Source organism: Phaseolus vulgaris, chromosome 1, assembly GCF_000499845.2.
Source record: "Phaseolus vulgaris cultivar G19833 chromosome 1, P. vulgaris v2.0, whole genome shotgun sequence".
In the NCBI taxonomy this organism is placed as follows: domain Eukaryota; kingdom Viridiplantae; phylum Streptophyta; class Magnoliopsida; order Fabales; family Fabaceae; genus Phaseolus; species Phaseolus vulgaris.
In genome coordinates this window covers 46,530,322-46,544,648 of record NC_023759.2, presented here as the reverse complement: position 1 = coordinate 46,544,648, position 14,327 = coordinate 46,530,322, and the positions used below count along the sequence as shown (strand labels likewise).

Genomic DNA, 14,327 nt, shown 5'->3' with positions numbered 1-14,327 from the left:
TAAATGACTCTGATACCATATTATGGGGTGAACTTTAAACATAACTCAATCCCATAAAACTGGTTCATAGATGTGAGATTTGTATTCACTTATATAGAATGCAAAATATTCTGGAATCTCCAAAGAACTTAGTCCTAATGACTCAAATTTGTTATTGTTTATCTATTTTAAATTTTGTGTCACTTCTCAAATTATGCACATTTTTTTAAGATTCTTGAAATTATTATTGTTGTTTTATTCTCTGATTTTTCTGGCTAAGAATATATGAGGCACCAACAATTGTTGTGAAAAAGTGAAACAATTCACCTAAATTATGAAGTGCAACGCGATATGTACATGAATACAATGATAACTTATCTCATACGCGTAGCCTCAAATCTGAATATAGATAAAAATAAACCAAATAAATGATAAGCACTTCAATAGTCGAGTTCCCTTCCTAGTGGCTCATTCTTCCTCTGATATTCGTAGACATTTTCCTCTTTCTGCAACATAACAACTACACAAAAAAAACTTGTCGAATATTTTATTTTGTAAACGTTAAATGATAAAGTTACTTATTTATGAATGGTCCTATTCATTGAAGATGTTTCCGTGGCCTCGTAGATGTAATGCATTGGCTGTCTCTTTATGAGTTGCTTTAACCTTTTACTTTTGTTTTGAAAAGCTATTATATGGTGCAGAGATAAGGAACCGATTTTTGTGTCACTAAGCATGTCAAGATTCATCAAGTGGCATCACAATCTATGCACCCATGCTAGACTTGAGAAATAAAAGTAGAAATTGACGTTCCTGAATATCTTATTAGGGAAAAGAGATCTGAAAAACTACGTGGAGTGTGCTTATTTGGGTGATGTGCCACTACTAATAATCCACTTGAAACAGAGTATTTCTACCACTGGGAGCTTTAATCCAAAAAGTAACATATTGACGTTTCTCTGTGTCTTCATCATGTTTGATTGGTTATTTTTCTGCAAAATAATTACATGCCATAGGACTGTACGCAAATGTGAAAACACAAAAAGCGTTTATATATTATTTGTATATTCCATTCGGATAGAATTGTGAACCTTTGTTCATGCGCTTTGGTTGTTAAAAGGGAAGAAAAATGAAAAAGAAATCTAAGGTATGGGAAAAGAAGAAAAAGGGATTAAAGAAAGCACAAGTTGTTGCTTGGCGCATTTGCTACACAAATGAATGGGCAGTTCAGTGAACATTCTAAACTTTTCACTCGATTTGATTGCTTTCAAACCACATGTAATTAACTAAGGATAACCAAGTCTAAGTAGTGTTAATCCAACTACTCTTTTCAAACCCAACAATAATGCAGCACCACAGTAATATTTTTTGAAAATATCAATTTGTTCTAGTCCTTCTCCAATAATATACTGTGTCCCTCTTGCTGCATACTGACAAAAAAAACTCTCTCATTGCTCTGTTACATGCAACACACTGTCCAAAATTAACAAGTTGATTTAGCTTTAAATAAAACTCCTGTCCTTTTCTTTTCACAACCATATTATTTTAGAACCAATAATATGCCAGACGCACAATTAGATATTAAATATGCAGACATTTTTTTCAGTAAAATTTCAAGTCTTACAATAATCTAAAACACTAACTCGAACTAAACTTAAACTAACTTAATCTCATAAAATTAATTTATAATATAATTCTTTGAAATCTCATACAAGTATTTGTATCATGTTCTCGGGTGTTGACCTAGAGAACGTTTGTCTTTCCACTATCTTCAGTTGATCACTATTGTTTCAAGTTTTCTGATTCTCCTTCCTCCTCTCGGTGTCTCACAAGCAGGGTGGTATCTGCAGAAGACATTACAACGCTCAAATCAGTCAAGGTATCAACATTCGGGTGTTAGAGTACGCTGACGTACCTGGAGTTTGTGCTATTTATATTACCTTAATTTGTCTTCGTTGGTGGATCCGATTAGAGGGTTGATTCATGTTTGGGGTTGCACTAAACAACTCTTAATTGTGAATTAATCTTACTGACTTGATCAACCTATGGTTCGTCGTCATGTAACTTTCTCGTTGTGGTTAATTGGTAAAATGATTAAGTTCCTGACCAAGTTATCGTGGTTATTCGTTCGTCCCAGTACATATCATATTTCATTTTAGTTTATATTCTAAATTTTTTTAAGAGCTTCAAGAAGAAACTTCTCTTTCTCTTCTTTCTGCTTTCTACAGTGTTTTTGTGCGAAGATCCTTACTAAGTACAAGAATCGAATTTGGTACAGGTAAATTTCAGTGCAACCAGTGAATGATATGCTTGTAAATGAAGACACAATACTTGAGAATTTGACACAAACGTGGTTCCAAAGTACAAAGCCAAATTCTAAAAATTTATCTGCCAGTTGTAGATACTCCTCGACTTGAAAACAATATAATATAGACAACAGGATAATCCAATCAATGGGGTTGGATCAGAATCCATGGGAATATAACAGTGGAGCAGGTTATTATCACTATATACAAATCATAAAAAACATCACTGCCACACTGATCAAACTTGCTAAAAAGTTCTGTATGATTCAGTGCACCGTTTGGCTGGAAAGTCATAATTTTGGGGAAAAAAAACTTTCAAACATTTTTTATAATTTAGTCATTATGACTGAGATTCCACGCAGAAATGAAAATATGTTTGCATTAGAATTTGGGTGAGAAAGTGCAAAAAAGGCAGAATGTAAAGTAAAAAGCAACGGAGGAAATAGGAAGAGAGAGTGTGAGGGTCTTTTTGGATTCTGATTCTCCAAGATAATGAAAGATGGTGCACTAATGTGTTTGTAACACGACTCATTGTTCATGCAGCAGTGAGATCCACCACCCCACGCCATGATTGTGTTGGTGACGAATTCGGAACCGAAACATCTTCTAACCCAAAAAAGCCATTTCAATTATTCCATTCCCACTGTAGTTTTGCTATAAACTATTATAATGCTCCAAATTAGCAGATGCTGTATTTGATATTTGTTCAATCAAACTACAATGCAACTTTTCCATACATTGAAAATCTAAAATGGAATCTCTAACTACACACTAATAACATAGGATTATATGTCAATCACTCTCGTTATATTGGTGATTGATTCACGAATTACTCGTATAATATTATTTACACTTTTATTTTTATATTTACCATATTATTTCAAAAGAATACTAAATAGAAAAATAAAAATATAAATAGTAATATATTGAAAATTTTCTCAATAAAAAAAAGTGGTAATAAATATAACTTTTAAGTTTTTACTATAAAACTAATTATATCACTACCATGAAATAATTTTTTACGAGATTGTCATTATCATGAAATTCTTTCTCAATCACATTCATATTTTATTTCCAGCATTCCTAAACTTTACAAAAATACCCAAATTATCTTTTAACATTTGTTATTGAACATTTACTTTTAATTTCACAATATAAAATTTGAATACTTTTTTAATTATAAAATTTGAAAATTTGTAATTATTTATATTATATAATACAAATTTTGGAATATAAAATTTGTAATTCGGAACATGCAATCTAAAATACAAATTATTTGTAATTTGGAATATATAATCCAAAATACAAATTTGGATTTTAGATTGTAGTGGAATGGGATACGGAAAAAAAATCTCCATTGTCATTGGGTTGCCTTTGTGAGGTTAAGGACTGTTTCTTCCTGCACCTCCATATGTCACTCTCATTCAAAGCGTGAAAATACATTTATTCTTCTTGTGCCACCCCATATAGTAACTTATGAATTATGTAATCCGAACACGCATTTGAAAAAAAAACTTTCAGATTATGTAATCTGGAAACTAATCATATATCTGAAAAAAGAATTTCGAATTATGTAATCCAAAAGCTAATTTCAAATTTAAAAAATACTTCCGAATTATGTAATCTAAATATTACAAAATGATATTTTTGGAAATACAAAAATTTATTGAGGTGAGAGAAGAACATATGGAGCTGCAAGAAGAAACAGTCCAGTTTAAGCCTCCCAATCCAAAAACATCAATGGGCCAGCCCATCACTAATTTAAGAAAATAATTGTCATTTACATCTTCTAGTTGGCAGTTTCTTCTTGCACCCTTACGTTTTTCTACTTACACCCCCACAATGTTGTGCAAAGATAAACTTATCCCTAATATTTTCTAAAAATCCTAAAATACACACAATACTTACACTCTACTCTTCCCTCTTCCTTTGCACACAGACATACTGCATTACTCTGTCAACGACAACACTATTCAATCTCTTGGCATAAGAAGGTGTTTCTCTTTTCGTAGTTATTGGTGGTGTTTCCGACGACTTAGTGGTGGTTCGATGATTTTTCTTGACGGTTCTCTGTTCGAAGAAGAAGTTAAGTAAATTTTTGTTTGGTTTTGGATCTATAGTATCATTTTTATTGCGGATTTTCATTTTCACAATACATAGGTTGTGATTTTAGACAGTGTAATCCGCTATGTTTATGGATCAAAGAATAAAAAATCAAAGTTAGTTTCAAAATTTAAAAAATTGTGGGAGTGAAGGAAGAAACTCTCCTTCACTCAACATGTAAGGATTAATAGGCTTAATAAAAAAATGTAATCAAATTTAAAAATAAGTGTGATTGCCACGGTATAAAAGATGTTGCCATTCAATATATTGTTTTTATTAATAAAAAAATGTTAATATTTTTCTAAACTTGTATATTTATTTTGATCATGACAAAGTATAACCCTCTTAAGAGATTTATTTTTTTATAATGTAGTTGGTTATGTATATCATGATTTTTAAAATTAAAATAAATACGAGAATAAAAAAGTAGTCATGTATTGAGTTGACTATTGTGAAACAATATTTCAGCGTTACTGGCTACATAGAAAATTTTGGCTGCGCTTATGTTTTTAGTTTTTGAATTTGATTTTTACAAGAATTGCATATAAAGAGACGGGGGAGAAGTAAACTTAGGTCCTAATAAGTTATTATCCTAAACAATTTTAATATTTAAACTCAATATATATTGAAAAACTCTTTAATGCTGTTATTATTATAAAATTGTAATTACGGAATATCACTGTTCACATATTAAAATTTGATACTTCTACGGGAAGATAATAAACACGTTTATTTGTGTAAATAAAAATTAAGACAATTTATTTATTCAAAAACATATTAATTTACAAAGATTACACTTAGAAATTAATGGTTAATTACACTTACCTGGGGAATTTTGGAATGAGATTAAAAAGGAAGGACTTGGATCGTCTTTGATAACATCATTAGGAACAAAATCATTTGGAATTTGTTTCCAAATAGGAAAAGAGAAATTCTCTTCCCACTCTCCATTTACCTAAATTCCCTGCAACACCAGATTATAGTGGTGATTAAGAAATTGAGTTAAGAGAGAGTGAGGAGAAAAGAGATGGAGAAAATAGAGCACACAACGGTGAGTACCAATGGAATTAATATGCACGTGGCATCAATTGGGTCAGGCCCAGTTGTTCTCTTCCTCCACGGCTTCCCGGAGCTATGGTACACGTGGCGCCACCAGCTTCTGTCCCTCTCCTCCGTGGGCTACCGCGCCATCGCCCCCGACCTCCGCGGCTACGGCGACACCGACGCCCCGCCCTCCGCTTCCTCTTACTCCGTCCTCCACATCGTGGCCGACCTCGTTGGGCTTCTCGATGCTCTGGGCATCGACCAAGTGTTTTTGGTGGGCCATGACTGGGGGGCTTCCATAGCCTGGTATTTCTGCCTGTTGAGGCCCGAGCGTCTGAAAGCCCTAGTCAACATGAGTGTCGTGTTCCGCCCCAGAAACCCTAAACGAAAGCCTATTCAGAGCTTGAGGGCCATGATGGGCGATGATTACTATATCTGCAGGTTTCAGGTAAAATAAATTCACTAATTCAACTCCTCGTTTTCTTCACAAATTTCAAAGGTAGGAGTGAAGTTAAGCTTTGGTATTTTTGTGTGCTGCAGAAGCCTGGGGAGGTTGAAGAGGATTTTGCTCGTGCTGGTGCTGCGAGGATAATAAAGAAATTTCTTGCTTCTCGTGATCCACGTCCACCTCGTGCGTCTAAGGAGATAGGATTTGGAGGTTCACCCGACCTTCATGTTGCTCTGCCATCGTGGCTGTCTGAAGAAGATGTCAATTATTACGCCAGCAAATTTGAACAGAAAGGCTTCACTGGTGGGCTGAACTACTATCGCGCTATGGACCTGTGAGTTTCTTTCTTCTAGTTCCTTGTAGGGAACATTGCCATACTTACTGCAGTTCAAGCTCCTATTTTGTGCATGTGACTGGAAATAATTATTTTAGTATACGCCACCTCAAATGATCTTCAACGGATTATGAATAAATTGTTTCCAATGATTAATATTTAGAACACGATCTCGTATCCACATGGAGTGTATAGGATGGAAGAGAAAAGAGAAAAAAAAAATGTGTGAGAGAGAGAGAATGTTTAGCTCTCACCCCAATAATAAACATGATCAATGTAGGTTGTATAAAGGTTTCGACAGTTCATACCTTGCAAATCGATTATTGGGACACGTCTGTGCTCTTCTAGATGTTTATTCCTAGTTGTAGGAGGTGGTCACCTACATTTTTCACGCTTTCGATACCTAATCGTATGCCCAGGGGTGTTGAGATATTTAAGATTGGGTAGTGCAGTTGGTGTAAGTCTTGGACAGACACCTTAAACAGCCGCTTTTACTGAGCGGAGTTAGGTCCTATCCTAACTTCAAGTCTTAAGAGAAATGTCAGATGTGGTAAGTGATGCAATGGAAAACAAAGAGACAAAAGAAGAAAATGACAAAGGTGTATTTTTATATTTACTTTATAGCTCGAATGAAATAAAGGGGCATGTTTAGGAATAGCTTTCATGAGTTACATCAGATGCAGTAACTGAACCTGGTTTGCAGTACTGTATATATGCATGTGCAGTTAAAATGAGTTGAGAAAATAATGAATTGGTTGAAAGATGTGTATGTAGTCTGATAAATTTGGTTGTCTGCAGAACCTGGGAGCTCACAGCAGCATGGACTGGAGTACAGATCAAGGTACCGGTGAAGTTTATTGTGGGAGACCTTGACATTACATACAACACTCCAGGTGTGAAGGAGTATATACATAACGGTGGGTTTAAGAGAGACGTACCGTTTTTGCAAGAATTGATTGTGATGGAAGGAGTAGCTCACTTTATAAATGAGGAAAGGCCTGAAGAGATCAGCGCGCATATATACGACTTCATCAAGAAATTTTAATCCTTTCAGAAGTATATTGTGTAGAGAAGTTCCTAAAAAGGCACCGTTTCACTAGCTTATATGAATCTTGTGTCTGCATAATTTCTGGCGTAAGGCCAAGGATTTGTTTGTCTTAATTTGGCTGGTATATTAATCAAATTAGATGCATACTGTACCGAAAAATACTTAGTCCCAAAAGCCAACTACCAAATGGTACATCTCTTCCAATCTCCTTTGCTGTCAGCATTTTGTAATTGTGGCACCTGCTATGTTTGTTTTACAATAATCCCACGTTAGATTTGTTAGTATAAGTTTTTGAACTTCTAAAAGGAGACTAGGTATAACAATAAATATTGTAATAAAAAAATTAAAACCTCTTCCAATTCGCAAAAATTTCATTTAGCTAAACAGAATAAAGTACATTTTAATAATAAAAGTAAACTTTATTTCTCTTTTAATTATTTTCAAGCAACAATGTGGTAAAATATAACTATTAAAACGACAAAAATAATGTAACAAAATACGAATGTGACTGCCTATAGTGAGCTTATAAAATGAAACCCCGGTACTCTTCTTAGATTGGGTTTGATTTGAACTCTTTCACCTGCAAAACCAAACATTCACTCAACTGAGATTTGTATTGCCGAAAACGGTGTTTCACACTCTGAAAATCGTGCTCGATAATTGGTGAGACCAAATTGCAACACCTTTCCGGATATACTCAAATCTAAATTCTTCCTTAGGAGAATGACTAAAATATGGGGAGGGATCATAAAATAAAGATTAGTCGAGTTCCTGCCATAATCACACCTTAATTAGACCAATAATTACTCATTAATCCTCTCAAAAGTAGTCTGCTAGAACAAAATTGTTCGGGGAAGGATATTCAATATTATTCCCTTTGAAGGAAACGTAAAAACTAAAATTAATTGTTCCAAAAACACGAGAAAACAATACATAATGATCACAGGGTAAGAAGAAAATTCCTTCACGTTTGAGATAAGGAACTCAAACTCTAAAGCCTCTGCTATTCCTTCTCCCTCTGGCCCGCTCAAATTTCCGTCCCTTTGCACGGACATAGGGCTTGGAATGGCTATGGGGCACACCAGGAGCCGGTCCAAAGTGCTTGACAGCCTCACGAGCATTCTTAGGACCTCTAAGAAGAACCTGAAACATCATTCGAAAACAAAGGTCAGCTTCTGAGAAACGCCCTTCATAACCCTTCCCCCCACTGTAAGGAAAAGGCAGACCTTGCATTATTATTTTCTTCCTCCAATAACGAACATGAAAGAGCAAGAATACTGGACCCCCCAAACAAAAAGGTTTATTCACACTTACAACTACATAAAGGTATGAGAGTGGATGAACGAGATTGGAAGTTACAAACAGAAAGCGCAACAGCTTATGTATCAACTACATATAAACATTTGCTGACAAACAAAATTATGAACCTACCTTAGACAACAACAAAATTATAGATTCCATGTAAACATTTATCATCCAATTGACTTTCACTTTCACACAGATAAGTGGCCAATTAGCCAATGTAATCAACGAGAGTGGCCAGAATGTATGAACAAATTGACTATTACAAGGACACACAGGATTGATAAACGAGAGTCATTGTTCATACATTACAAACGAGAATCATTGCTATGTTTTGGTCCCGTAGTCAAAGCTTCCAGACTACCGAGAGCAGAGCAATTATGACATAAAACATCATAGATTATGAGGTTCAGTAAAGCCTTAAAACATATTTAGATGAACTTCGTACCAATTCAGTTGCGACTCCATCCATACCCAAGCCAGAGATTGAACCCCAGACCTTGCTTAAACAACCAAAGTGGCAAACTACTTGTGCTAACAACTTATGTAGGTTGAACTACTCATTTGCTTTTTATACTTGTACATACTACACATTGTGGTTCCTATACATAAATCATTAATTTTAATCCCTGAACATACCCTTTGTAGTTCCTATACATACCCATTCTTAATCTTTCTGTCCCTACTGCCTGAACTCGAAAGAACTAGATCGGTAATTAAACCCTCGAAGTAAACAACTTGTAGAAAAATACATGCAAAACAGAACTAATAATAACCATACCGTGTTTTGACCGAGTGGAGCTCTAAGAGCCAGTTGATCAAAGGTGAGGCATTCCCCGCCAGCTTTCTCAATTCTAGCTCTGGCAGTTTCAGTGAACCTCAGTGCTGTTACCTTCAGAGCAGGCACTTCGTACACACGAATATCATCGGTCACAGCCCCAACTACCACAGCTATCTTATTCTCCTGATGAAATAAATACCAAGCAAACGCATCAATGCCTATTTGATTACAACTTCAAATGACAAAAATTAACGATTAAATGGAATGAATGAAGAGAAGAGTTAGGTATGAACCTTTCCCTTGGTGTAACGGATCAATCTGGAGAGGGATAGCGGAGGCTTGTTGACCTTGCTCATGAAAAGACGCTTGAGAATGACGGCATTGAAATTACTCCCAGTCCTCCGAACAAGAAAACGGTACAACTGAAAACACAGCACATTTCAAATCCAAAACCCTCGTTCGCTCATTCACAGTAATGTAGGAGAAAGAAAGTACCTTGACAAGTAGCTTGAGGTAGATATCATCGGACTTTGGGGCGGTTCGCTTGGTCTTCTTGGACTTACCTCCTGCCTTCAAATCGATTCCCTGTAATTCATTTCAAAACAAAGTCAGACAAACTCTCGAATGATAGATTGCAACAACGTTGAGGGAAACTTACCATTGCGAATGGAGCTTCTCGTCGCCGCCGCCGCTGCTGCTGCCGTCACCGAGGGAGAAAATTGTGCTAGGGTTTTGGAGAGGGTCTGATGAATTTATTTATCACTTTTTTCGCACAGTGTTAAACCCGACTCAATTCGGGTCACAATGACGACCCGTTTAGCGAAACTCCAAATCTTACGAAATGTTTTTTTGAATAACTTAATTCTAGAATAAAACTTTATTGTATTATATTTTATCATTTTTTTATCATATCTTGTATTTATTTCTTCATTATATGACACTCTTTTGCTGTTTATATAGCTATAAAAAAAATATAAATATCATTGCTAATTTTTTTTTATCAATTATCAATTTGATAGTGCTTTTTGTTAAGAACTTGTTTAATAACAAACATTTTATGTATTTGTCTAACCTGCTTGTTTTAAAAATAAGTGATTTTTTACTTATTTAAATAAAAAATATCATTTATTTTAATAAGTAAATTTTATCTATTTTAAATAAGTGAATTATTTCATACCAAAATGGTTATATTAAAGTTTGATTCCTGGTTAAATAACACAGTCTACTGTTATTTGTATCCAAGCTTGATTTTTGTTTAAATAACACAGTCTACTGTTTCAAATTTATAGCATATTCCTTTTCACAATATCTTGAAAATAAATCAAGTTTGAATTATGTTTACTATGTTCAATCCAAAATTATTTTAATGTTTTCTTAAAATTATAAGTTTTTTAACTATTTTTTATTAATGATAAAACTTTATTTAGCAAAAAATATTTTGTATATCATATGTTATATTGTATTTACCGTAAATACAATGATTTCAAAAATATATATCTTTAAAATATAATTTTTTAAAATTTAAAATTTCTTTTATTCTATTTACTTAATTATACACAATACAGGGGCAAGGTATAGTATTATAATATTGAATGGTTCTAACTTCAAGTTTTGACCAGATTGAATTTAAACTTAATTAGATGACTAGCTCAAATGTTTGTATAAAGTAAAAGGAATCTCAACCTCATGCTAACTACTTGTTTGTTTTATAATTTTTATTTTATTTTATTTATATTTATTTTTATTTAAAAACCATTCAAGTACAACAAAAGTTCTTTTGACTCAATATTTATCACATGAAGGTGGATAATCGTGATTTTGTGTACCATTTCTGTAGATAATATGTTGATTTCATCTTGAAATATGTTCAAGATTTGAAATAAACTATATAAATATAGTGGTGGTAATTTTAGGAATGAAAAATAAAAGAAAACCCATAAGAAACTTTTTTATATGAAAAAAGAAACGCATTCAAAATAGATGTTGAAATTAGGATAGAATGTGCTAAAGTCATCAACACACCTTGGACAACATCAACGTATCATATAAAGTTCAACATTGCTCAAATTAAAAAGAAAAACATATACATGTTTCATGTTCCTTATGTCACTTATGTCAGTGCAATGAGGACTGTGATCTATGGAATGGTGTTCACTAACCAAACATTTTCAATAAAGTTAGTCTAATGAGTAAATATGCTACCAAACTTGGGGATAAACACCAATGAAGTGTGAAGTGAATCCTCGTAAAGGGGAATTAAGGAGATTGAAATTGTCTTCAATTTTGTAATGTACACTGGGAAGGTTCTCCAACTTTTGCACAATTCATTACAGACTACACAATCATGATTGAGGTCTTTAATTAGTTAAAAAGTTACTTCCAATAAATAGTCACTTTGTCAACAACGAATATAGAGTATATTCCGTCGGCAGAGACAACTAAGAAGAGGGTGTAGTTGAAGAGTTTGATATGGTATACTAAAATGAAGATAATTATCTTTTACAATGGTATGAGTGTAATATATTTGACTAAAGATAATATACAATATGATAGGATAAAATATATTGACATCAAATATCCTCTCTCACACTGATGAAAGAATTGAAGTGAAAATAATTGACATCAAAGATAATATTGTAATTTACACAAAAATTTGTATTTAAAAATAAATTTACATAATTTATCTGTATCATTTTGGATACTCTAAGGAGGATTGTCCTCCCAATTCAAAGGTTTTTCTTAAAAGTCTCAATTTTGTTAACTATGACAAAGGTCACAATTATAAACAAATTCACAACTATGATTGAACAATTTCTTTACTTTAACTTAATTTTAAAAAATATTGAAATTCAATATATATTTTATAAATAATATTAAATTGTTATGTAACACGTATGGATTTGGAAAAGTCTTATTCTAACATCATTTGATCATCATGCAAACGTCTATGATGTCAATTATTTTATAAATTTAAGGTGATCTTATTTGATTAACATGCTCAATAACTTATTCATTAAAAAATTATTATATTTATATATTATAATTAGTTAGAAGATCATTATATATTTTTAAGTAATTTATAGCATCTTTTAAAATTATATAAAGGAGTTTCATGTTTTTTATTGAAACTAGCGGGAACATATCCGCATTTTTTATTTCTGTTATTTTAGTATTTTTTTTTCAAAAACAATTTTTCTTAATAACATTAAAATGGGAAGTTAAAGAGTATACAATTAAAAGAGTAGTGTGTATTCGCATTTTTTATTTTTCTTTTTTTAGTATTTTTTTATTTTTCAAAAACAATTTCTCTTAATAACATTAAAATGAGAAGTTAAAAAGAAATGAAAGTATGATTTTACATGAAAGTGAAAAGGAAAGAAAAAATAAAGTGAGAAGTATGGTAAAAAACAAAAGAATGTGTTATGTGTAGTGGGAGAGAGAAAGTGGGAAGGTAGGATACGTGGTTATGTGTAGTGAAAAATCATAAAATCTGTTTTTTAAATTAATTTTAATAAAAAAGAATATTAATTTAAATCAGAAAAAGTAACGTACCAGATTTCCATTCTCCTGCTAAATGGTGCACAAAATATTACAAATATCTTTAATTTTTTATTTAATAGGGAATAAGATTTTTAAAACAGAAAAGTAGCTAATCAATCTCTCTCCACTCTCCAGTTAAATAATAACAAATAAAATAAATTTTAAAATTAAAAAATTATTTTATTAATTTTTGAAATTATTAATGTCCAAATAACCAAAATAAATTAATACAAAAAATTATTAAGTAAAGATAAAATGAAAAAAAAATTAAGAGCAGTTAAGAGGAGAATAAGAAATGACATAATAACCATAATACAATAATAAAATTAAATATTAATATAAGGATAAAATAGAAAAAAAATTAAAAACAATTAAGAGGGAATCCCCTTTATAGTATAGATATAGATAGAACATATAAAAGTACATTAACCCTCAATATTTGTACATTTTAATATAACATCCTTACACATTTATTATTATTTTTAAATTATTTATTCTTTGTCTATTTAGTAAAACGTTAAATTTTAACATAAAATACAATTTAGTTACGTACCATTTATTTACACCCATGAATTAGTTTATTGTAATCAAAAGTCTCTTAATTTTTTTTCACCCATCTCTTGTCTCTTGTAACAGTAAATAACACTAAAAACATTATGTACTTCATGCCTTTAACAATATTTATAGAACAAATTAAAAAATATAAATTATACTTTCAAATATAATTTACCCGTATTCATATACCCTATTCCATAAAAGAATATAAAAAGATTCATCAAATAAGCTGTAAACCCATTTGAGTCAACGTCAGCCGTGACAGGGTTTATTCAATTATCTGTCCTTCAGACATTCATTCACGAAGGAATTACAGATTGTATCAACTCAATAATGATATCAGATAGAAAAGAAAGGTAAGAGGGAAAAAAAGTTAAAAAATGAGAGAAAAAAAGCAGATTTGTAATATTTGATTTTGATGATTATTTTGAGGTTATATATATTATGCCTGTTAATGAAATGAATTCTAATTAATTTAAAAAATGAATTTAACTACCCACAAATGCAGACATTTTTTTAGAAATAAGAATTTTGTCTTTCTCACTTATTTGTATTTAAATATTTATTTAACATTAGTAAGAACTCATCTCAAGATCTTGATAGGGAAAAAATAGGAAAAATGCACGCAAAAATAACACTCAATAATGAATCAATTGCAAAAAAATAAATGACACAAAATTTAACGTGATTCGATCGTCAACTGCAACTAACGTTCAAACTATTAAGTTTTTATTGCACATCAATTATATTATAAAAGGGATACAGTAATTAAGCTCACTCACTAAACATGGTGTCTAAGTCTAACTCAATTAATCTTGACTTCATACCCAACAGATATTTACATTCTTCATTCAAATTAAAAATAATCTACTAAAATAAAAAGTAAT

At 31.9% G+C, this 14,327-nt stretch overlaps 2 protein-coding genes across 2 annotated transcripts; one reads left to right on the top strand and one right to left on the bottom strand.

The window, feature by feature from the left end:
• Positions 1-5,335: 5,335 nt before the first annotated feature.
• On the top strand, positions 5,336-7,421 carry LOC137814752 (uncharacterized). The gene is made up of 3 exons (XM_068617643.1): positions 5,336-5,880; positions 5,973-6,214; positions 7,013-7,421. The coding sequence occupies exons 1-3, from the start codon at positions 5,416-5,418 to the stop codon at positions 7,257-7,259; spliced, it is 954 nt and encodes a 317-aa protein (XP_068473744.1). The 5' UTR covers positions 5,336-5,415; the 3' UTR covers positions 7,260-7,421.
• A 632-nt stretch (positions 7,422-8,053) lies between these two features.
• LOC137814753 (large ribosomal subunit protein eL18y-like) lies at positions 8,054-10,154 on the bottom strand. The gene is made up of 5 exons (XM_068617645.1): positions 10,004-10,154; positions 9,841-9,930; positions 9,639-9,767; positions 9,346-9,528; positions 8,054-8,405 (listed from the first exon to the last, which is right to left on the bottom strand). The coding sequence occupies exons 1-5, from the start codon at positions 10,004-10,006 to the stop codon at positions 8,247-8,249; spliced, it is 564 nt and encodes a 187-aa protein (XP_068473746.1). The 5' UTR covers positions 10,007-10,154; the 3' UTR covers positions 8,054-8,246.
• Between the last annotated feature and the right edge of the window lie 4,173 nt (positions 10,155-14,327).